The 12933-nt window shown below is 35.3% G+C and overlaps 1 protein-coding gene across 1 annotated transcript in view; it reads right to left on the bottom strand.

Annotated features, from left to right (window-relative positions):
• Window positions 1–12933, bottom strand: part of ZNF292 (zinc finger protein 292) — a 103701-nt gene that overhangs the window by 20925 nt on the left and 69843 nt on the right. Inside the window, exons 6-7 of the mRNA XM_049653982.1 lie at window positions 8826–8962; window positions 6379–6520 (exon numbers count right to left, since the gene is read on the bottom strand). Of these exons, the coding sequence (XP_049509939.1) occupies window positions 6379–6520; window positions 8826–8962 (279 nt within the window). The remainder of the gene's footprint in view (window positions 1–6378; window positions 6521–8825; window positions 8963–12933) is intronic.

The raw sequence follows: 12933 nt of genomic DNA, 5'->3' as shown, positions 1-12933 counted from the left end.
ACCTCTGTTACATGACTTAGGGGCTACTTCTAATAATGCACAAGTGATGATGAAGGCACATATCAAAAGGACTAGTAAATATGTAGGGGACGAGAATTCTGAAAAAGGCTGTAATTATTTAGAAAATTCAGGAAATGGTAGAGAAAGAAAGTACTTTAAGAAAGGATTCAGGATATAGGGGTTTTGTGGATGAAGGACACCTACTCTGATGAAGCTGACTGTAACTATTCCATCACATGAATGTTGATTTCTTTCTCTATAAATGACAAAAGTGGATTCAAAAATTTTACTTATTGCTTAGAAAATGCAACTAAAATTATTTCAGAGAGAAACTCAACTGACAGTTCTATCCTAATACAGTCGGCTCCTGGACTCAAGGGTTCATTTCAACTCATTAAGGGCAAATGGCTTTGAATAAATTTCCTTTAAAAACATCTTAATGTTGTGTAATTAAACGTGAAACCTTAAATGATGCCAACAGAAGTACAACAACATTTTTATTCTTTTGAGTTTTCATCTTTGCGTGTGTGTGTGATTGAAAATTAAGTTTACAGGCGATATTCAAATCATAAACTTGTTATATAACAAGTGTTTTTATTTTTTATTAATTTTTAAATTTTATTTTTTAAGTAGGCTCCATACCCAACATGGAGCCCAATGCAGGGCTTTAACTCCCAACCCTGAAATCAAGACCTGAGCTGAGATCAAGTGTCTGTTGCCTAGCCGACTGAGCCATCCAGGTGTCCTTATAACGGTGTTTTTTTTTTTTATTATTAATTTTTTTTTATATTTACTATTTTTTAATTTTTTTTAAATCTTTTTTTTTTTTGAGAGAGAGAGAAAAAGAGAGAGAGAGAGAGAGAGAGAGAGAGAGAATGCAAGTGGGAAAGGAACAGAAAGAGAGGGAGACACAGAATCCCAAGCAGGCTCCAGGCTCTGAGCTGTCAGCACAGAGCCCAACGCAGGGCTTGACTCATGGACCACAAGATCGTGACCTGAGCCAAAGTCACTTAACTGACTGAGCCACCTATAAGGGTTTTTAAAGATGAGTCTGAATTCACAATTTTCCATAAATATGTGATTAAACAAGTAATTAGCTTATAATAATGTACTTAATCAATAACATTAGTTAATAAAAGTACTGATAGCACCAGCCTGAATTTAAGAGTCACAGGAACAGAAGAAAGCTAAGTGCTAAAAACTCAGAGGGAGGAATAGAGACCCACCCGCTTCCCGCCACCCCCAGACAGTGGTCCAGCACCAGGCAACCTTCTGAAAAAGACAAGGTTTTATATTTGGTATCCACCCCCCTGCCTCCACTTCTCTGTTCCTCTCCTCTGACTGCCTAGTGTCCTTGACCCAAAGCTACTTAAGGCTTACAGACTGGTTAGTTTCCCCATGAACATCCTATTCAGCTCTTCTCCATCCATGCATACCATGTCTTACCCTGCTTTAAAATTCTTAAATGGTTACCTTTGTATTTCAGAATTAAATATATATTCTTAATTGGTAATACAAAAAGGCCTTCACAATCCTACCTATGCCTCATCTGGTCTAGACTCATCTTTTATCTTTTGCCCTACACCCAAATAGCCTATACTGCAGGTAAACTAAGCTAACTGTAGATCCCAAAATATGCCATTCTCTCGTTATGCTTGATACCACTTGTGATATTGTGATATAAGAAATACATATATATTTTTTCATCCAGGGCTCCCTAAAACCTTGGTAATTTCCTAAATGATAAGAGCTATAAGGGAACCTTTTGTTCCCAGCTCCTAAAATAGCTCCAGAGCCTTAAACCATGAAACAGGTGTTGCTATTAATAAGGCCCTTTTAACCACAAAGGAGTTTGTTAATGAGGGGATTTTTGGAGAGCCCCCAGATAACCACCGGATGGTGTCTGGTAGTCAGGGGAACAAACTTGTAATTAGAGGGTTGGAACTTTCAGGTCTTGCCCCCACCCCCACCTCCAAGGGAGGGAGAGATGCTGGGTTCTGAATCAATCACCAACGCTGGCCAATGATTTAATCAACTGTGCTTATGTAATGAAGCCTCTGTAAAAACCCAAAAAGAACAGGGTTCAGGGACCTTCTGCACTGGTAAACATGCAGAGATCTGGGGAGGCAGCTTGCCCTTTCCCCCATACTTTGCCCTGAGCATCTCTTTCATCTTGCGCTTTCTAAGTTGTATCCTTTTACAACAAACCAGTAAGCTAGTAGGTAAATTGTCTTCCTGAATTCTGTGAGCCACTCTAGCAAACTAATCAAATCTAGGGAAAGATATTGTAGGAACTTCTGATTTCAGCCAGTTGGTCAGAAGCACAGGTGACAAATTGGACTTGTGGGATTGGGCACTTAATCTGTGAGATCTGTGCTACCTCCAGGTAAATAGTGTCAGAATTAAGTTGTAGGATACCCAGCTGGTGTCCAGAGAATTGTTTGATGTGAAGAAAACCCCCACACATTTGATGAACAGAAGTATTCAGTGAGTAGTGAAGAAAAGAGAAGTTTTTTCTTCACACTACTTTACATGCTTTTTCTAATACTAGGGACACTTTCCCCTCCCATTCTGTCTGGCTATCACTCAGTCAAAACAGACAAGTGGGTTGGATGGCCCACATGTTTGTGTGTCTCCATCAATAGACTGAAAGCCTTAACGATAGTGCTATATTTTTCAACCTTTTAATTTCAAGGGTCTAGGAAAAAGCATGAATAAACTGGCCAACAGTCTTCAACAAACCTTGGAATTGTGTTTTTTAAATTCATTTATTTATTTTTAAATTTATTTTAGAGACAGAGAGTGTGTACAAGCGGGGAACAGAGGCAGAGAGAGAGAGAGAATGAGAATGAATCTTAAGCAGGCTCCCATGACCCCAGGATCATGACCTGAGTCAAAATCAAGAGTCAGATGCTCAACCAACTGAGCTACCCAGGTGCCCCTAACTCTTGGATTTTTTTTTTTTTTTAAAGTTTATTTATTTTTGAGACAGAGAGAGACAGAGCATGAATGGGGGAGGGTCAGAGAGAGGGAGACACAGAATGTGAAACAGGCTCCAGGCTCTGAACCATCAGCCCAGAGCCCGACGCGGGGCTCGAACTCACGGACCGCGAGACTGTGACCTGAGCTGAAGTTGGATGCTTAACTGACTGAGCCACCCAGGTGCCCCACTCCTGGAATTTTTAAAAAGGGCCACCAGGTAACCCAAATCACTGACCTTGAGACTAAATTGCATCATGTGAAAACTGAGAAGTTTTACTAGAACCTAGTCACTATAGCATTAATTTTAAGGTCTCTTTTGGTCCTTAATAATAATCTAGGATTCTAGTTTTAAGATAAAACCTCTGCTTGATCAGATTTCAAAAAGTAAAAAACAAAGGGAAAAAATTTTTATGGAATGGGAAACAAGATTTTTGGGGCAGAGTAATTAGCAAGTTGCAAGTTATTCTTGTCAGTAGGTGTGCTCCCCTGACCAACTCTCTAAGCTATTATTCATGCTTATAAGTGTTTTATATAGGTGCTTTACTTCTGAATCCAAAGTCTCTCCAGAAAGGCACTACTCAACAGAACTGTGATGATGGAAGTCTTTTTTATACTATTCAATATGGTAGTCACTAGCCACATGGAGCTACTGAGCCCCTAAAATGTGGCTACTGGCTACGACAATGCACAGTGTAGCTCTTGTCCAAGTTCTTCCCCTCTCCAACACAATCTCCTGATAAGTGGGGTGTAAGTTTGATGGAGGAGAGTCACTTTTACTTAACGTCCTTAATTAATCTAATTAAGAAATGAGGGGCGCTTGGGTCGCTCAGTCAGCTGAGCATCTGACTCTTGATTTCAGCTCAGGTCATGATCATATGATCATGGGATCGAGCTCCATGCTCAGCATGGCGGCTGCTTAAGAGTCTCTCTCCTTCTCTCTGTCAAAATAAATAAAAATGAAAATAAAATTTTAAAAAATGTAACACAAAGTGGTTAGAGTTAACAGGTGGTCAACAGAACATCAAGTTTCATACCCAATTTGTCTGGCTTCTGATTTCAAGCTCCTTCTACTTTGCTACACTGTTCTTTAAGTGAGACATAAAGCCACTAGTGGCACAACCTATGTTTTAAAATTGCACATTAATTTTTTTAAGAAACTTACTATTTTAAGTTCATTTTCTTTTAACTGCAACACTACAATATAGAAAATGGAAAATCAGAATGAATTAACAAGGCTGATAGAGGAAAAACTGGAAAGCAGGACTCATTCCTGTCCTTTACTTTGAGAGAAATTCTTTCCTCCTGAAAAGAAATTATTTCAGGAGAAAAAGTGAAGATATATGTAAAATTTATGGACCAACGACAGATTTAAGAAGTTACTTTTAAAGGGGGACAGAAGAGTATCTTTCGGTCCCTCCTTTCAAAAAAAAAAACAAAACTACACATGAATTAAAAAATACTTCTTGGGGCGCCTGGGTGGCGCAGTCGGTTAAGCGTCCGACTTCAGCCAGGTCACGATCTCGCGGTCCGTGAGTTCGAGCCCCACGTCAGGCTCTGGGCTGATGGCTCGGAGCCTGGAGCCTGTTTCTGATTCTGTGTCTCCCTCTCTCTCTGCCCCTCCCCCGTTCATGCTCTGTCTCTCTCTGTCCCAAAAATAAATAAAAAACGTTGAAAAAAAAAAAATTAAAAAAAAAAAAAAATACTTCTTGTCATGCTGCACACCAGATTGTAAGGATTCCTAAACACTGTTTGGCATCCCATTCTATGCAACGTAGCAACTATGGAAAGTGTCTTCTGTGTACATTTAAAATGGGAACCAACTGCATTACTGCAAGGGTTATGCTATAAGAAAATAAATTAATCTTATAAAACTTGGATTCCAATTTAAATAAATAAATGGAAACACATAAGCCACCTCTGATTATTACGTGCCTCTTCAGTTGTATTTAATTTGTTTAATCTACTTATTAAGTGTTTTCATTTCAATGACTTGTGTTTTATTTGTAAAAGTTCTTCTGACTCTTTAAAATCTGATCATTTTGATAGTGTCTTTCTTATACTTCAATCCCTTATTTTATGTCTTTAAATACATGTATTTTATAGAATTTTCCATAATTGTGTTAAACTACGAGGCAAATAATTCTATTCTTTTTGTCTACCGAAATTTAGTCATGTCATGTTGTTTCATATGCTTTATAAATCTTGGTGGTTAAATTTACTTATGTCTTCAAATATATGTAATTTATAGTTTCTATCCTTTCATGTTTAATCCTATTGTTACTTCTCTCTGACAGAATTCCCTCATGACAAACTGCTTCATGTTCTGTAAATCTTGATCACAAACTCATCTTAAGCAGGACTTTATCTAAGAATCCTACATTGAGGGTATGTCCCTCCAAAGTTCTGCATTTGCTTCTGCCAGGTATCCCAGCTGTTACCAGCCCAGTTCCACCCTTACCTTCTTCAACATTACTTATTCAACATGGGGATTTCTGAACTATACAGACAGGGTAAATCTGGACCCCAAATCTGTGTAAGGATAGACCTATGGGTACAAATTCCTAAAGAAAACTTTTTTCCTTCTGTGACCCACAGCCCAGTTGGACATGCACAAAGTTTCCTATCATCTATCTGTGTTAAATAAAAAGTAGTATTTTTCTAGTCTACTTTTTCAGTGAAATTATAGGACTTCAAGGTTGGGGAGGGGAAGGGGGACAGGGGAACTCACTTTCAGCTCCCTAACATGAGAGGGCCGAGCCCAAGAACTTATCTCCTATCCCCATAAAGCTATCTCCTACCCCCATGTGCATATTAAAACTCAAACCCCTTAGTTACCACAAGTAGTAACATACCCTAATCCCCACCCAAGCCAGGAGGGGCCCAGCATCAGCTCAAGCTTTCTGCTCCAGTTTTTAGGTTCTTCTTCATTTTGAGCCTAAGGATTTCCCCTCCCTAACATTCATGCAATCTCAGATGCTATACATCAATAGAAATGTTTATGTCATCAAGTATTTTGGGGCATTTTGTAGAAAAAGGATTTTTAGACAATGTAATCTGCCAAACTACCAACAAAGGAAGCTATCTCTCCGTTTCTCTTCACACTTTCTGAATCTCTACAGAGCCAAACTATCAAAACAGCAGAACACAAAGAAGTAAAAATTATAGAATGATAAAATACTAGAATATTACTCTTCTTCAGGCCAAGAGCAAGACTCTGGCTCTCATTTGCATTTTTAAGTTTCTCTATAGCAAATCTCTATTATTAGACTAATAAGGAAAGCAAAGCACTCTAAATGAAATAAACAAAAATCACTGGAAGAAGTGCCAAAATAATGTCTTTTATTAAAGATTATTTATATATCTTAAATTAAGAAAAAATAGCTTGATTATTCTTACCTCAGAATTAATAACTTTAATCAGGAAGAAAATGTGATACACCGTCTTGGTTAACAGAGAAAGCTGACGACATCTTTCTAGGTACACTTGTATAGATGGTTCTACTCTTTGCTGTAATTTACTCCAAAAGAGAGTGAGTTCCCTAAAAAAAAGAAAAAAAAAAAAGTTGGAACAATAACGTAACAATCATGGACTATGTCAGCCCAGTCATTACATCTGAAATTAAAGCTGGTTTTAGATTCTAATTCTACATGTGAAATTAAGTTTAAATAAAATATAAAATAGATCTCAATTTTTTAGAGACTAAATAAAATCAGGATATGATTTATCACTTTATTGACTGATATTTTTCAATCTCAGGGAGAAGCACTGCCTGTCACTAATGAAGCACCTCTCATTTAAACTAAAAGTATACAAATGGTAACTCTGAGTCACATCTGTGACTTTATATAATAAAGTACAAAATGTATGTATACATAAAATGCATATACATATATATCAATGGCATATTTTAAAAAGCATTTCATTTATCTTCTACCTTAAATTTAAAATTGACCAACTGGTCAATTAAATTTAAAATTTAAAATTTAATATTAAATGTTAACAATCAATGATCACACAGAACCCAAAAGAAAGTAATTTAACTAATTTCTGTCAAATTGGTAAAATAAAGAAATTTTTGAAAATGGACTTTAAAATTAATTTCAAATGCAATTAGAATGTATCTTTCATAGAAAATAATCCTACTGAAATGATGAATTTTCCTCCCTTTTACCTACTGTCCTACTTCTCTTCTGTCCTCTGTGGTTAATTTACACAAAAATCTTCTTCCTTGTTTCAAATTTTTTCACCAAGTATTCTCCTCAATACATGCCTTTCCTATTATTTCCTCAGTCTGCACTTCTAGGAACTCTGCTCTTTCACCACCCAATTGAACAACTTGCTCATTTACTGGATTTTAACCTATATATGGAGGACTTCAAAAATCTGTCTCTCCAGTCTTGACCACTTTCACCTCTCTAGTTCTTTATAAGACTTCTCCACTTTGATCTCTTCTGAAACCTGAAACTTAATATATGAAAAAGATGATTAACATTCTTTCCAGTTCACCATCTTTCTAATTTAATGCATCATTATCACTGACCCTATCAGCCCCTGCTTTTTACTATCCTAAACACAGCTATCGTCATTTTTTTTCGCCCCATCCAACATCCATAAGGAAGCCTTCGTAACTTCCCAGATGGACTGTTGTACTGGTTTTCTAGTTGATTTTCCTATCTCAGCTCTGTCCTGCCACTTCTTCATCCCAACTCTACCCTCACCATTCAGCCCCCAACCCATTTTTCTCCATTACTTGTATTAAACAGCATTTCTTACACATAAACTTCTACTTTGCCTTCCTTCTTAAGACCTTATAATAGATTGCCTGTGTTGGTCATATGAAATCCAGACTTTGATGCCTTTTTTAAAGCAATAGCACACTTAATTTCTTAGTCACTACTATTAATGTTACATAGAAAATATACTTGTCCTCAGTAGTATATGCATGTTATTTATTCTCCCTTCAGAATCTTCCTACCTGCCTTTTATATCAATCTCTCTGTCCTGCATTTATGATTTTCCCTTCATAACAAAACTCACAGCTGCTCAGAAAACCTTTATAAACTTTATTCTTCTTTAATTACACATTTATTTAGCTTGCCTGTTCCATATTCATTTGTATGTAATGTGTTAGTCACTTGGTAAAAATTCTTAAATGTTAGAATATTGTAAACTAAATTTTGTGTTCCCATATTACCAATACAACACTTAAGACTAATAATGCTGTTCACTGAACAGATTGTCAGCTTTAGCTAACACATTAATTTAAGACAGCTGACCTTCAGATTTTTGAATCAGCTGAGGTCAACAGCTCCATTAGTTGCAAGCTCCCAAAAGATTATATAGAACAGGCTTTGCAGAATTGAAAATGTATCATATAAAGTAATGTGCACTGAAGAAGTTAGTGAAGTAAAATATCTCACAGACAGAAAATGAACTATATTTCTATACACGAATGATTAGCAGCTAATTATGTAATTGAAAGTGTATAATATGCAGAGGGAAAAAATACAGACATTCAATCATAGATTGCTTACATATCTGAAAAAATTGTTATTGTGGCATCAGATAAAATAAACCTTTCTTTCATCTTCTAATATCTATTAATCATTATACAATCATTACTGGTATACTAAGGAGTTGTGTGGTCCTTAATAGAAAAAAAAATTTAAGTTATAATATGAATTAGTTGACAGTTTACACAGCATGTAATAACTGCAAATAAGCTTTTTGTCTTGTTAAGACTTTAAAAGATTAAAAATATGTTCTTGAGCTCTCTGCACTCTCACAACCTATCTTGTTTTTTTGTTTAACAAAGTTTTCCTTACAAAATAAAATCAACTCACCAAGCACAGTACATATCTCCTTGTTGGAGCTGACGTGATAGAAATGCAGTACATAAGACAAGAGCACTTTTTTCATCACCCTCAGATTCTAAGTTACAGATCATTTCTAGTGCATCTTTGCAATCAACTTCTGAGATCTACAGAAAAAGGACACAGAAATATGCCATAAAATGGTTTGTATTAGGATATATAGCAATACATGTTAAAATCTTCACTAGATATTTACAGATCATTTTTATCAGTAAAACCTCATACTCATATACTAACAATTCATAGTTTGTCATTACTAGGCTTCAATAAAGAAATCTTTTTTCAAGTCAAAAACCAACTATTTTCAAGAACTTTACAAATATCTGTATGTAAAAAACTAATGCTCATTGTAAGTACCCTCTACCCATTAATCTAGTCTATGATACTGAAAAAGAAAAGCTGTATTTTTCCCCTTTTTCATCTGGTAATTTAAAAAGCATTAGAATCAGCAGAAAGACACAGAGATCTACTGGATATAAACTAATAAAGTGTCTATTCATCTGAGGGAAAAAGGTATAATATGAAACATTTTATACTGTAGTTATACTACCTTTAAAAACTCACTCAGCTTTCTATAAATCTCATTTTTCTTTTCATATCAATTCATTTCATCTCAAAGCCTGTCAACAGCCATGCATACGTAAGTATAACCTAGATGAAGGCAACTTCATTTAATTACACACATCTTATTGCTTATTTTTTGAAAAGTTAAAATTTACTATCATATTACAATGATTTACTACATAAACAGAACTTACATATGATCTCTACAAGCATTTGCTGTAAAACAAGAATATGGCAAACATCACATAATCACAAATCACCAGTGTTCCACAAAATAAAAAGATTAATTCCAACATGTTATAAATGACAAATGGCCAAAAAAAATTGAAGACCATACAGAGCACTGGCACCCATGCACCACAGAGGTAACCATGCCCCTCCTTATTGATCTTACGTCTCTCCTCATCAACTTCTGAGTATGTCAGTGTGAGAAAGAGTGTGTGTGTGTGTGTGTGTGTGTGTGTGTGTGTGTGTGTGTAAAGTATGTGTTTAGGACTAAGTATCTAAATGAGGATAACTTTGAGGCTTATCTTTGAGAACAAAGGTTGCATAAGAATAGATTCAGAGGTCCCATTCTATACCTTAAGCTGCGCTAGAAAACACTAAAACAAGACAAGACACAGCTCTGAGTTTGTGTGTTTAACAACAATGACTTCTGAAAGGAATTATGAAGTTAGTGGCAGAGTTAAGAGTGAAACTGGAGTCTTGGAATTCCAACTCCCTGGTGCAGTGCTCTTTCCACTATGCCTCTAACTCCTTCTAACAAATCTTTAAGTGAGCTCATTTAAAAAAATTAAAAAGGGGCTGAACAATATGTAATCATACAATATTTTCAAATATCTATATCACATTAAGTGCACTGTCAGACATATTTTATTATTTAATTAGAAATTTTCTACTAGGTAGGCATTATAATTAACATTTTTTACACAATGAATGTCGTGTTCAAACAAATTATTTGCCCAACTTGCAAAAGTTAATTAAGTGGTAGAACTACAAATCAAATTTTGTCTGATTGACATCAAATACTCACATTCTTTCCATTTAATCACATTATCTTTTACTGCAAACTGTGTTAATTTTAAACAATTATCCTAGTACACACATACAGACAATTATTAGAAGTCAACCTATGAGTTTTGTTTACTTTTTCATGTTAATAATAACAATAATAGCAGCTTCTATTTATTTGTGCCAGCTTCTTCAGAAATAGTATTGCTAAATCTGCACAATATCTTGCCTGGTAGATATTACTATTAACTTTTTAGAGATAAGGTTCAGAGAGGTTACTTGCTCAGTCACATGCTTAATTAGTGGTAGTCAAGATTTCAACCCAGATGTAGCTTCAAAGTCTGTATGCTTTTCAGAATTCTCCATGCACAAGCAAGTTGAGGCCCTTTATTGCTAAATATTGATTTTCACATGTTCAGGTTTAATAAAAAAATCTTATATCCTGAAAATCTAATTTGTTTTGAAACCGATCTTTTGTTGTCATTCTTCTACACTATTTTTTTTTTTAATGTTTATTCATTTTTGAGAGAGAGAGAAAGAGACAGAGCGTGAGTGGGGGAGCGACAGAGAGAGAGGGAGACACAGAATCCAAAGCAGGCTTCAGGCTCCGAGATGTCCATAGAGCCCGACGTGAGGCTCAAACTCACGAACTGTGAGATCATGACTTGAGCTTAAGTCGAAGTCAGACACTTAACCAACTGTGCCACCCAGGCGCCCATGTTGTCCGGTTCTTCTAAAACCTAAGCCACTCTTCTTGCTCCAATGATGTAAAATGTGTATATTATATATAAGGAAACCTATTTTCCCAATGCCATTACTTACATTAGCTTACAGTTAATCATTAGAAATATATATTTGTATGTTAGGTAGCCTCTACACACTTATTTCATACATACACAACATATCAACTGAAACATTTGCCATATTCAATAATACAGAAAACCTCACTTTTTATAGGTATACTAAGAAAACAATTTTTACTGTCTTTCATTTCCCTGATTTGCCACTAGAGAGTCCTCTCAAAAAAACAGGACACTAAAGAGAATGGCAGGGAAAATGAAACTGTATTTAGACTAATGAATGGCTCTATTCAAACTATGAAAGTGAAATACAAGTCAAATATAGCCATCAATGAACAAGAATTATTATTTTTTTAAATCCAAGGCAGCATAAAGTAGCAATTACCAGTGTTTACCTAAATAGGGACTATTTATATAATATGGATATCTTTTCTCTATTGCTTTGAAAAATGAGCAAAAATTTAAGTACCAGAAAATTTAGAACTGAATACATTTTTAAAATCAGAATGATCTGTTAAAGACATATTATGCTAAACTCTTTGTAAAACAGAAAAACCATTTCAAAAACATGAAAGATGAGGGGTGCCTGGGTGGCTCAGTCGGTTAAGCGTCCAACTTCAGCTCAGGTCATGATCTCGTGGTTCTTGGGTTTGAGCCCACGTCAGGCTCTGTGCTGATAGCACAGAGCCTGGAGCCTGCTTTGGATTCTGTGTCTCCCTCTCTCTCTGCCCCTACCCTGCTCATGCACGCAGATATAAACATTAAAAAAATTAAAAAAAAAAAAAAAACATGAAAGATGACTTTTAGTTTTAATATGGCTCTTTATGCCAGGTATTCAAAAAATATAGAACATTTCACCAGTATTTATATACATTTACTGAGTATACTTTTAAAATGTATTGGCTCTAATCACATTTTAAAAAGTCTTTTTTGCTTACCAAGATAAAATTGCTTTCCTTCTATAAAATAATTTAAATGGTAAACCTCTCATACTAATAAAACATAAAATCAAATAACAAGCTTTTTTTTTTTTTTTTTTAACTCTCAGGCTAGCAAAAATTTAAAAGACAAATAATCTCCAGTGTTAGGGAAGAGGAAATTTCATATGCTGTTTATGGGAATATAAATTGGCATAATCTTTTTTGGCTGGTAGTAAGTCCCTATCTATTAATTTAAAAATTCCTTGATCCAGGAAGTCCACTTCCAGAAATCTGTCCCACCAGTGTACCCCTGACAGGAATGAAAGGATATATATACACAAGACAATAGTTCAAATGCCCCCTAGTCTGACTAAAGTTATTACAAATACATACTATGGAATTATGCAGCCATAAGAATGAGGTTGATCTATATGGAACAATATGGAAAGATGTTCATAATAAACAGGGAAAAAGTAATTAGCTGCCAGGGTGCATACATATATAGAAAAAAATATATATATAACTATCAGAAAGGTTATATATCAAATTTCAAACTGAATGATTACTTGGGGGAGTATTAAATTGAGAAGTGATGGTTAGAGAGAAAGAAAATTTTACTTTTTAAATTCTATGTTTATTTTAATGACAAAACCAACAGAAATACTGGATCTAAAATAAACAATGCTCACTTCGTTTTATACCTCTATCAAGATTACAGACCAAGCTAGTAATTCCAGAGAAGCCAGACAGACACTCCTCTCTCTCTCAGCCCCATTCTTCAGC

This window comes from Panthera uncia (assembly GCF_023721935.1).
Source record: "Panthera uncia isolate 11264 chromosome B2 unlocalized genomic scaffold, Puncia_PCG_1.0 HiC_scaffold_24, whole genome shotgun sequence".
Taxonomy (NCBI): Eukaryota; Metazoa; Chordata; class Mammalia; order Carnivora; family Felidae; genus Panthera; species Panthera uncia.
This window is presented reverse-complemented; position numbering and strand designations above follow the sequence as displayed.